A 13303-nucleotide genomic window follows, 5' to 3' on the forward strand; every position below is an offset into this window, starting at 1 on the left:
GCTGGAAGCCAACTGAGGAGGCAGAACTTAATATTTTTGTAATACAAGGACACAGCAGGGAAGGTCCTGCTCCAGCCACTTGTCTATGAGGAGAAGAAGGACATACTGTATCTCAATTTCTATCTGATATGTATTCTATGATCTTCTGTGAATAAAATATGGGTCTATCAGATTTTATTTACGTGTACATTGTACATAGAGTCCCAACTTTTTGGGAATTGGGGTTGTATTATTAGCCATGTTATATGCCTTTAAGTCGCTGAGAGACACCAGCAAAGAAAGGTTAAAATGTAACTGTATTATTATGGGTTAAATTCTAAGCTCAAAGGATTAGTGTATTCTGTATACTAGATACAGATGATACCATAACTGGACTACTTATTGGGGCTGACACCCATATATCCAGGACAAGAGATCAATGAACACTCCACTTATAAATGTAGAAATTTACTGTGATTTAGGGCGCATTCATACGATCATAGTGTTTTGCGGATCCGCAAATTGCGGACTGCACATCGCCACAACTATAATAGAAAATGCCTATTATTGTCCGTATGCTGTCCCCATCTTTTGCGGCCCCATTGAAATGAATGGGTCCACACCCGTTCCTCAATTTTGTGGATTTTCATATGGTCGTCTAAATGAACCCTTATTGTGTATTACCATATATAATGAGGAAAAACTGGACTGTGGAGGGAAGGGGTTGACTCCAGCAAGAGTCAGAGGTCACGGCAGAGGTCACACAAAATATCCCCACGCTTGAGAGATGATATTACCTGAAGGGATGAAGAGAAGTGTTTTGCTGAGACTTGGTCAGAGTCAGTAGTAAGCAGACAAAGAGAAATCTGCTGCTAGCGACAGATCCAGTTAAATTCCTGCATTTTAGTTAGCTAGCAAGTGGAGGTGAGAAGCAGTAGCCAAAATGGTGCATCAGCTCAGGGCATAGATAGGGCCAAACAGTAGCTAATAATTACAGTGGATAGGGAAAGCCAGGGGCACGGATAGTCGACTTTCTAGCTGCCATACCCTGATAGCAACCTACTTATTGGTAGGTACTGTTTGTGCCACAGACCATAAAGACCAGCCAGACTGCTGAAATATAAGCCACAACACTGACTGTGGACTAAATGACTGCATTACGAAGCTAGATTGCTTTTCCTGGAGAACTACTTGTTAATATTGTGCAGTGCAGATTTTTAAATTTGCTTTCAATAGAAGCAATTACCGTAGTTTTTCTAATCAATTATTTTCAGGGTTTTCTGAGAACCTTCTCCTTTCTGCCTATACCCACCAATGCAATAAATATGTTAATAATGAAATCCTCTTTTGCTCCATCTGTATATATTTGCATGCTGAAGATCGACTGATACACTTACTGTCTCCTACATTATCATGCATTATATTCTTGGCAACCCAACTAAACCTTGCAGTCTCACGGCTCTCATAATCAACAAGGAAAATCAACTGAATGCAGAAAAAAAAAAGAAAAAAGAATACAAACATTTTACCTGCTAGAAAATAAAACAAAATACATATTCCTGCCTACCATCAAGGTTTCCAGTCGTAAACTTGCTCTCTAGTAGACGTGTCTGTTGTGGTGGTGGTAAGTCCCTAACTACCATTTGCATCCAGTGTGGCTTTCCGTCCGTGCTTGTAGATGATATCCAAGGACAATGAGTTTTAAAGTCACAAAATTCTCCTGTAAAATGGAAGAGACAGAAATCTGAATTTCAGAAAGTACCAGATCAGATTTAAAAATGGTGACGTCTATGGTAACTTTCACTGATGAAATGCAAAAATTTCCATTTTAATGTATTTTCTGCAGTGGTATTGTTTTTCGGAAAATCCACTGCGTTTATAATACCAGCAAAGTGGAAGGGATTTTTCACAGATCTTATGTACACACTGCAGAAATACAGCATCTGCAACAAAATCTGCACATAGCCTGACATGTGATATGGATTTTAAACCCGTGGAATGCAGAGGATGACAATTTTTGCCACAAAGTCCAATGCAGAAAATGGACATTCGGTGGCAAAAGTTTATGGTGTGCAAGCATGACCATTGCTGATGGATTGCAGGGTGGTCGTAACCCCTGGATTTGAGCAGTGAATAATGTGATAGAAAAATGAATCCAGCCAGCAAAGGAGGCAATATGGACAATCACAATACATTAGTAAGTAAGTGCCTTGTATTACTTTTCTCCACATGATAAATGCCGTTTGCTGAAGGGAGACAACCCCTTTAACTAAATCAAATGATGTACAAGCTTGTACAATCAAGGACACTTTTCTTTAGAGAGCAAGGGAGAAATGTATAGGAGAAAATAAAATATCGTATTGGCGTATTAGTAGGTACTGCTTGTGCCACAGTCTCATAGATAAACAACAAAATGAGCCCTAGGTTGGAGCCCTCGGGATGAAAATTCACTTATTATACAAAAGGTCATAAAAACGAATTCTTTAATTTGTACCTTTAAAATTAAACCTACAGACGACAGATCATGAACAATTAAAACTATCAGGGACTGGTGTAGTGTCCCACTAGGTGAATGTGGGCACTACACAAGGCTCAATTGGGCCACGTCGTACTCCACCCCCTGTGGAACAGTGGCAGTGTATTTCACAGTACTTTTTAATGTGTATTTAATGTGTATTTTTCCCTGTGATATGTGCAGCAGGCCTATTAGGGTGTAGTTAGGCATCCTAGGCACTAGGGGGAGCCAGTGAACACTTAGTATAAATACTTAGACCCAGACAGGGAGGAGTTAGTCTGTAGTCAGGAATCTGTGGACACAGAAGTGAGAGGGCACCAGCCAGAGATATGCTGAGGGCCTCCTCCTGACATGCAGCTAGATAGTCCAGGCTGCTAGTTGCTACCAGGAGGCTAGTGAAGGATTATAGCCTGCCTGAAAGTTCCTGAGCCTATGTTAGCTCAGAAGATTCACCCCAAGAGAAGAGATTGCCTCCTGGGAGAAAACCTGGAGTTCCCACCAAGCCAAGCAGAGCCAGTGTTCCAGCTAAGCAAGTAAGCTGAAGGGCAGAAGGATTATAAATGTAAAGCAAGGATAAATACGGGAGGAAGATTGTTACCAAAGATAAAAGCCAGCATTGAGGTATCCAGGCCTTGGGATAAAACCAGACAGGAGTTCTAAGGAGCAGTGTACGCTACCTCTGAGGAGAAGGTACAACCTGATTCTGAGTGTGTTGTTGTTTACCCTCTGAGTATCTTGCAAGGAAACAGTATACCTGCCATATTTGTGAAAGCCTGCTTGTGAAGTGTATCTGATATGTGGAACTGAATTGAAATCCAACTGTATAAAGTTGAACTGATTCCAGTAAAGCAACGTTTGGTTCACCATAACACCGTGTTCCTCATTTACTACCACTATAAATCGGTGTGCCACCGTTACAGGCACTGGCGTCACGTTTCTTAAAGGGACCTTGCCCCAGGCACATAAAACACCTGCAACATCCAGGGCACCTCATCCACCACCAAGCCTGGTCCCTAAATACAGAGTGTGCCCCAGAGGACTACTGTGCCAGCCTCTCCTTCACTGCTGTGCGCCTGCCCAGGGTTCTCCTACAAAACTGAGTAACCCTCGCTTGCCCAAAAACCGTGACGTCACAATCGCAATACCCTGCAGGCCTGTGTACTGCACTGGCAATATGTCACTTGTAGTCTTGGAATTGCTGGGAGGACTGAGTGGGTGCTTTATTTATCTGTGTGTTTATGGATATTATTACCACATTGTGTTATATGGAACAGACTCACGTCCATCTGTCACCATCCACAGTAGCCACTGGGGACGATTAGGAGTTACCACAAATTGGCGATCAGGCAGCCACACTGTTTATTATAAGTCTGCACAACACTACTTAGCAGTTTTCTGCTCAATTCACTAGGTGCACACACAATGTGGCCGTCTGTATTACCACATATCAATTGTTCCCTGCCAGCGTTCATGCACTGTTGCTATTTGTATTACCACATTCAAATTGCTCACTTGCGGCATTTATACACTGTGGCCATTTGTATCGCCTCATTCAAATAACTCACTGCCAGCGTACATACAATGTGGCTATAAATCACCACCTGCAGATTATTCGCTGCCAGTGTTCATATAATGTGGCTATTTGTCTCACCACGTACAAATTCACTGCCAGTGTTCACACAATGTGTTGCTATTTGCATTACCACATGCGGATTGTTCACTGCCAGTGTTCACACAATGTGGCTATTTGTAACACCACGTGCAGATTCACTGCCAGCATTCGCACAATGTGGTTAAATCTATCACCGCATGCAGATTGATCACTGCCAGTGTACATACATTGTGGCTGTTTGTATCTCCATGTGCAGATCCACTGCCAGCGTTCACACAATGTGGCTTTTTGTATCACCACATGCCGATTAATCACTGCCAGCGTTTGTGAAATGTGGCTGTTTGTATCACCACACTCAGATTACTATCTGCCGGCATTCCAGCCCATCCACACGTGCATCCACTCAGTCACTCTATCTATCCTCAGCTGATGTGTTGTTTATATTACTCAGCCCTGTCTAAAATCAGACATACATAATTACTGCCCCTCCCGACATGTTTCACCGCTGTTGCGACTTCGTCAGGGGAATAGGGGTAATAGTGATCGCGCGCTGTTAGACGCCCTCTTACATAGTCATTCAGACCCCGCCCTGGAACTCTCCACCAATAACCTCCAGATCTACGGGACCTGACCTCTCCAGTGGGAGGAGCAGCACGCTCGTCACCAAGCGTTAGCCACTCCCTTTTTTTTTTTTGCCTGCATCACTACAGCCTTTCAATGTGCATTCATTTTACAGCAGAGCAGCGGCCCTTCTATACATCTCAATGATGGTAAGACTGCACAGTAGAAAATACATAATCACTTGTACTCACATCTTAACAGTACTTCTAGTTATCGGGATTAAACAGTAATGGTTCCATATATTTCTCTAATGTTAGTGGCTGCCAGCATACCATCCACAAACACCGGCATCGCATCAGTCCGCATCATCAAGCGAACACCAGAACACAATCCACCCAACACGAGCCACCAATCGGGTGTCCAAGGTATGTACTGATAATATGATATATCACTGTGCATAATGTACATTCATAAAGTGGCCGTTGCCTGTATTAGTTATTATAATCACTTTTTTCATCCTAGCACATATTTATTAACTGTATAGTGGATTCCTGGATGTAAGTAAAGGTCCCCTTATTATAAATTCATTAGGATCTGGTGGGTCCAGGTTTGAATCCTGGGTTTATGACATGACCAAACAGGGGGCGTACAGAGACATGATCACCCGTCTCTCAGTTTATTTAATGGGTCTGTAACCTTATGACCCCATCTAACGTATATGATCCATAGTAACAGATATGGTGGCAATTTGTCCTATGGGTCGAAGACCCTATGAATACATGCCAGTATATATTTGCAATGGCAGTTCACTAGATAAAGGCAGTATACGAAAAGCCTTCATTAAGGCCGCTCGGACTCAGTTACCGTAGCCTATGTATCCACCTAGCTTCCTCCTGTAGCAATTTCTGATCCAGATTCCCACTTCTTGGGCCTAACCTTGATCCTTGCAAGTCCCCAGAATTTCAGGACTCCCAGATTGTTATTATGGACATAAGATACATGTCTGTATAGGGACGTGTCCTTTTTTGTATTTATAGCACTAATGTGACCTGAGATTCTTCTCCTTAGTTCCTGTACAGTCTTACCCACATAAAGTTTGGGGCAGGTACATGATGCAACGTAAACAATGCCACTGCTGCGGCAATTGAAAAAATACCTAATAGTGTATTCACGTCCATCCACTGGGTTCGTAAAGCCTTTAATTCTGGGTAAAAAAAAAAAAAAAAGTACAGTTCCCGCAGGGAAAAGAGCCCACAGTTTTTGATTTTAGCCACATTCCGTTATCAGTTTGTGCTTTAGGGAGGAAGCTGTGGACCAACTGATCTCTCAGATTAGGTCCTCGTCTATATGTGATACTTGGAAAAGATGGTATTACCCCATGTAGGTCTGGATCACTCGTCAAAATTCGCCAATATTTCCTGAGGATACTTGTGATTTGCTGCTGACACCCATCATAGGTGCCAATACATCTGATGGTCTTGGTCTCATTTTGAGTACTGATCTGATTCTTGTGCAGCAAAAGGTCTTCTTTCCTTTCATTCTTAGCTCGATTAAAAGCTCTTTTGAGACTTTTACGTGGGTATCACCTAGTTCTAAAACGCTTATATAACTCGTCCGCCTCTTTTTTGAAAGCCTCCTCGGTGGCACAGTTTCTTCTCTCCCTCAAGTACTGACCAACAGGTATACCATTTTTTAACGAGGTCGGATGCCAGCTAGACCACTCCAAGAAACTGTTCGTTGAGGTCGGCTTTCGATAAATATCTGTCAGGATGCGTCCGTCCATGTCCTTACATATTTTCAAATCCAGAAAACAAATCTCATTGGGATGAATCCCAATGTCGTTTTTATTTAGTTCACTGACAAACTCAAGAAAAAGGCTGTATTCTCCCTCCCAAAACAATAGCACATCGTCGATAAATCTGCCCCAAAATCAAATGTGACTAGTAAATTGTGACAACGTATCCAAAAAAACTATTTGGTCTTCCCACCACCCAAGAAAAAGATTTGCAAAAGTCGTTGCACAGGGCGTGCCCATAGCGGTGCCTTTTATCTGACGATAGAAGGCACCGTTGCATAAAAAATAATTTTGTGTAAGAATAAATCCAAAACAAATCCATTTCCAAAACAAATCCATTGCGTTTGTGAAAAGACGTGCTCTTAGTGTCAAGAAAAAATTCCATCGCTTTTATGCCCAGTTCATGATCGATGTTGCCATATAAAGCTTCCACATCCAGACTCGCTAGATATGTGGATGTCGACAGTATGATACCATTAATTTTACTCAATACATCACTAGTATCCTTATCGTATGACGGTAACGATGTTACGAAGGGTCTTAATATATTATCCACATATTTACTAGCAGACTGAGTCATGGAATCATTTCCTGAAACAATTGGTCGACCAGGTATTGGGCTTTTATTTCTATGCACCTTCAGAAGTGCATAAAATGTCGCAATTGTAGGGTTCTTGTTATACAAAAATTCATATTCATCCTTAGATATCAAATACTGATCCTTTGCATTTTTCAGGATACTGTGCAATTCCTCAAGATAAACATTTGTAGGGTAATCTGACAGGATTTCATAGGTTTGCCTATCCCTCAGTAATCTCTCTACCATCTGATCATAGTCGGTCCTATTCTGGACCACTATGTTGTCCCCCTTGTCACTTCGTTTTATCACAATTTCTTTGTTGGTTTTCAATTCTTCCAAGGCCACTATTTCCTCTGGTGTCATATTCACTTTAATACTATCCGTCTTAATTTTCAAGTTGTTTATTTCCTGTGTGACCATCTCAACAAACGTTTCTATGTTTTTATATTGAGAGAAGGCCGGGGTCCATTTAGATCTTGGTTTCAGATCTGTTAATGGTAGTTCAATATCACATGGTATTCCTTCACTCTCCCGGTGAAGGCTTTCTAAAATCCTCAGAGTTTGTTGTTCCCTCTGGAACAGTTTATTAACATCAAAGGTTGTATTGTTAAACTGTTTGTGCAGTGCTAACTTGCGTGCGAATAAATCAATATCCTTCACCCATGTGAATTTATCAAATCGTGGTACTGGAGTGAAAGTGAGTCCTTTCTGTAATCATTTATTTTGTGCTTCTGTAAATGGAATTATCCACAGATTAATCACCCGGGCCCTGTTGTGTTCTACACTCATTGTGTCTATACTGTGTAGAATAGTGTTTGGAGGAGCCCCTCCAAAATTTACACCTATGTCCTCAGAGCCCTCTTGTGGTGAGTCTTGCACATGTGCTCACCGTATTTTGTAATGCCTGCGGACCAACACCAGACATGAAGGACAATACTGAGCCACTCAATCCTGAGGGCTCCATATTTTGCAAAGGACGGACGCATTCTGGCAGACCACCCCCTCTCTTGGGGTTGCGAGATCTATTATATCTCACCTTTCTTTTTGTGCCTCCTTTATTTAAACCACCAAAACTAGCTGTTTCTGTGTCGGACTCAGAATGGTCAGTATATCTCGTGTTTCTTCCTACAGAGTTGTTCCTATGCTTCCAAGAATTTACTCGATCTGTATCAAAGTCTGCTTTATCACAGATATATTTCCGATGTTTCCTTTCTTTTATTTCTTCTTTTAGAATATCAAGACTCTTTTGTAGTCTAGATTCCTGACCCTTGAAGTCGGAATGTTGATTAAAGGTGAGTATCTCTTAAGTCTCCTGATTAAGTTGTTCGGAGATGGATTTGTTTTGGAATTACTTAGATTTATTATTACACGCAATTATTTTTTATGCAACGGTGCCTTCTATCATCAGATAAAAGGCACCGCTATGGGCACGCCCTGTGCACCGACTTTTGCAAATCTTTTTCTTGGGTGGTGGGAAGACTAAATAGTTTTTTTGGATACGTTGTCACAATTTACTAGTCACATTTGATTTTGGGGCAGATTTATCGACGATGTGCTATTGTTTTGGGAGGGAGAATACAGCCTATTTCTTGAGTTCGTCAGTGAACTAAATAAAAACGACATTGGGATGCATTTCACCCATGAGATTCATCCCAATGAGATTTGTTTTCTGGATTTGAAAATATGTAAGGACATGGACGGACGCATCCTGACAGATATTTATCGAAAGCCGACCTCAATAAACAGTTTCTTGGAGTGGTCTAGCTGGCATCCGACTTCGTTAAAAAATGGTATACCTGTTGGTCAGTACTTGAGGGCGAGAAGAAACTGTGCCACCGAGGAGGCTTTCAAAAAAGAGGCGGACGAGTTATATAAGCGTTTTAGAACTAGGGGATACCCACGTAAAAAAGTCTCAAAAGAGCTTTTAATCGAGCTAAGAATGAAAGGAGAGAAGACCTTTTGCTGCACAAGAATCAGATCAGTACTCAAAATGAGACCAAGACCATCAGATGTATTGGCACCTATGATGGGTGTCAGCAGCAAATCACAAGTATCCTCAGGAAACATTGGCGAATTTTGACGAGTGATCCAGACCTACATGGGGTAATACCATCTTTTCCAAGTATCACATATAGACGAGGACCTAATCTGAGAGATCAGTTGGTCCACAGCTTCCTCCCTAAAGCACAAATTGATAACGGAAAGTGGCTAAAATCAAAAACTGTGGGCTCTTTTCCCGGCGGGAACTGTACTTTTTGCAGGTTTTTACCCAGAATTAAAGGTTTTACTAACCCAGTGGATGGACGTGAATACACTATTAGGGATTTTTTCAATTGCCGCAGCAGTGGCATTGTTTACGTTGCATCATGTACCTGCCCCAAACTTTATGTGGGTAAGACTGTACAGGAACTAAGGAGAAGAATCTCAGGTCACATTAGTGCTATAAATACAAAAAGGACACGTCCCTATACAGACATATATCTTATGTCCATAATAACAATCTGGGAGTCCTGAAATTCTGGGGACTTGCAAGGATCAAGGATAGGCCCAAGAAGTGGGAATCTGGATCAAAAATTGCTACAGGCGGAAGCTAGGTGGATACATAGGCTACGGTCACTGAGTCCGAGCGGCCTTAATGAAGGCTTTTCGTATACTGCCTTTATCTAGTGAACAGCGGCGAAACATGTCGGGAGGGGCAGTAATTATGTATGTGTGATTTTAGACAGGGTTGAGTAATATAAACAATACATCAGCTGAGGATAGATAGAGTGACTGAGTGGATGCACGTGTGGATGGGCTGGAATGCCGGCAGATAGTAATCTGAGTGTGGTGATACAAACAGCCACATTTCACAAATGCTGGCAGTGATTAATCGGCATGTGGTGATATAAAAAGCCACATTGTGTGAACGCTGGCAGTGAATCTGCACATGGAGATACAAACAGCCACAATGTATGTACACTGGCAGTGATCAATCTGCATGCGGTGATAGATTTAACTACATTGTGTGAATGATGGCAGTGAATCTGCACGTGGTGTTACAAATAGCCACATTGTATGAACACTGGCAGTTAACAATCCGCATGTGGTAATGCAAATAGCAACACATTGTGTGAACACTGGCAGTGAATTTGTACGTGGGGAGACAAAAAAACACATTATATGAACACTGGCAGCGAATAATCTGCAGGTGGTGATATATAGCCACATTGTATGTACGCTGGCAGTGAGTTATTTGAATGAGGCGATACAAATGGCCACAGTGTATAAATGCCGCAAGTGAGCAATTTGAATGTGGTAATGCAAATAGCAACAGTGCATGAACGCTGGCAGGGAACAATTGATATGTGGTAATACAGACAGCCACATTGTGTGTGCACCTAGTGAATTGAGCAGAAAACTGCTAAGTAGCGTTGTGCAGACTTATAATAAACAGTGTGGCTGCCTGATCGCCAATTTGTGGTAACTCCTAATCGTCCCCAGTGGCTACTGTGGATGGTGACAGATGGACGTGAGTCTGTTCCATATACCACAATGTGGTAATAATATCCATAAACACACAGATAAATAAAGCACCCACTCAGTCCTCCCAGCAATTCCAAGACTACAAGTGACATATTACCAGTCCCTGATAGTTTTTATTGTTCATGATCTGTCGTCTGTAGGTTTAATTTTAAAGGTACAAATTAAAGAATTTGTTTTATATACATTAAACTTTTTTGTTGGGACCCCTAAAGGGATTTTTTGGTCTGGATGACCTTTTGTATAATAAGTGACAGTCTCATAGAGTCTTAGCATCAAAGACCAGAAAGGTACAGGATGATCCCATAACATTCCATGGCTGCCATATTAAAGGGGTTCTTTAGCATTTACATATTGATGACCTCGGGATAGACCATCAATATGAGGTCAAATTCCCGATCATATGTATGGAGAAGCCGCAGTGCTTCGTGAAAGCTTAGACCTCTTCCTAGGCCATGTGATGTCATGTTCATCTGTCATACAGCTGTCATATGAAAGGAGTTCTTCAGGATTTACATATTGATGACTTATCCTAAGGAATTGAGATCGGTGGGGTCCGACTCTTTGGACCCCTGCCAATCAGCTGTATGAAGAGGCCACAATACCCCATTTGCACTTAGGCCTTCTCCTAGGCCATGTGATGTCACATTCGTTCAAGTGAGCTGTAATATCAAGCACAGCCGCTATCCAATGCACAACGCTATGCTTGGTAAGCTGCGAGGAGGCCATGGCCTCTTCATACAACTAATCGTCGGGGGTGCCGGGCCCGGGAGTAGGACCCTGGCCGATCTGATATTGATGACCTATCCTGAGGAAAGTTCAGGCTCAATACGACACAAATCTGTCTTTCTACATGAGACTTTGTCTCAATACAGGTTTCTGATTTTTAATACAACATAAGACTGTTTCATTTTGACTTGGATCTTACCGGCATGTTTGGACCGAGGTGAAGAGACGACCTCCTCCTCATCGCTCAAAGACACACTAGTAATGGGTAAGCCAGGTGTTAAGATGGATTCGGCATGGAGTCCTGAGCACCAGTCAGCAACTGTAGATGGCAAATAAAACATCTCACTAGCAAGTGATAGATATTAACATTCTGGTCAGATACCGGCATCTGCTTTAAGTTACAGAAGCGAGTGCGAGTATAAAAAACGGCCGTCCTGCTAATGCACAATACATCATATTGAAATTAGAAACACAGAAGTCACAGCGGGAATTGCAATTGCTCTATATGATTACTTGAAATAGAATATACATCCTACAGTATATCAAGAAGATTAAGTGATAGCACAAAATACCTCAAGGCTGGGGAAGGCCGCCTAACTCTTAAAATGACCTAACTCTTTAATGTATGGGGTTGTTTTGCAAAATTCTTTCGGAAAGCTTCTTTGGTGTGACATATACATTATTTATAACTGGAGTGGCTAAAGATTCATATTGTATGGACAGAAACATGAAACATTACTGGCTTCCCTAATTTTGTTAGATTGTTCAATGTTAAAAAATTACCAGAAAAATGTATTTAAAATGTACATTTTTCTACCGTCAAATTGTGTACATCATATATGGTATGACATCTCTATGGCGCAGAGGAAAAAAAAAAACAATTTTAGCCTTAAAGGGAATCTGTAATCTGTCTCCATGATCTTGGACTATTTTATGCAGTATTAAATGAGTAGGACTGCAGATAAGGAGTCGGTATGGCTCTTTTTTTCTTTTCCAACTTCCCCCGGTTCCGACCGCTGTCAGCGTTTAAAACAACGTTGAAATCAACTCATTGACAAAAAAACATAAGGAATCAAGCAGGAGTTGTTGGAATCAAATGAAACTTTCTATGTTAATGTAATGATGAGCGAAGCGAGCTTCAGAAGTTACATCTGAAGTCGATTCATTCATCATTTCGGATTAATACTGTACAGAGATCCGTCTCCGTACAGTATTAGAATCTATGGGCTCTGATGGGCCGAAGTCAGTTATTCGCGGTTGCGCGTGACTTTGGTAAATAACTTTGGTAATTGATTTTTAAAGTGAAAAAACACTTTACAACTTGAAACCGAACTCTGCTTCGGTTCGGACTGGTACCTGGGAAGCTGAGTTCGGTTTCAAGTTTTAAAGGGGTTTTCCACTTTAAAAGTCAATTACCGAAGTTATTCAACAAAGTCACGCAGGACTTCGCGAATAACTAACTTCGGCTCATAAGAGCCTGTACATTTTAATACTGTACGGAGACAGATCTTGGTACAGTATTAATCAAGAGTTATGTAATATCCGAAAGCTCGCTGCGCTCATCACTAACTACCATATTATGTCTTATTCACACAGTCAGTGTTCGGTCACTGATTTCCATCAGTGATTTTGAGCCAAAACCAGGAGCTGCTCTAAACACAGAACAGGAGCAGATCTTTCTCCTATACCTTATGTCTGTGGAGACTCCAATCCTGGTTTTGGCTCACAATTACTGATGGAAATCACTGACCAAAACACTGACGTGTGAATGAGGCTTTAGAGCGATAGGATAAGTTTATTGGGGAAAACTGTACAATTGAAACGATACTCTAGGACCCTGTTGGGCCCCCTCTAGCCTGGATACAAGATGAGATACGGTTGGGTATGGAGGCATACAGGTTCCATATGGTATCCTGCGGCAAATTTGCCCACAGATGTTGCAGCTAGTCCTGTAGATCCTGCACACCCATAGGTTCCTGATGCTGGAGGCCCATAAATGCTCTACTGGCA

The 13303-nt window shown here is 41.7% G+C and overlaps 1 protein-coding gene across 3 annotated transcripts in view; it reads right to left on the reverse strand.

The window, feature by feature from the left end:
• Positions 1-13303, reverse strand: part of LTK (leukocyte receptor tyrosine kinase) — a 209805-nt gene that overhangs the window by 113566 nt on the left and 82936 nt on the right. For all 3 annotated transcript variants that reach the window (XM_040412272.1, XM_040412271.1, XM_040412270.1), the window contains exons 2-3: positions 11493-11612; positions 1547-1699 (exon numbers count right to left, since the gene is read on the reverse strand). In XM_040412272.1, coding sequence (XP_040268206.1) covers positions 1547-1699; positions 11493-11612 — 273 coding nt within the window. The remainder of the gene's footprint in view (positions 1-1546; positions 1700-11492; positions 11613-13303) is intronic.

This window comes from Bufo bufo, chromosome 11 (genome assembly GCF_905171765.1).
Source record: "Bufo bufo chromosome 11, aBufBuf1.1, whole genome shotgun sequence".
NCBI classification, from domain to species: domain Eukaryota; kingdom Metazoa; phylum Chordata; class Amphibia; order Anura; family Bufonidae; genus Bufo; species Bufo bufo.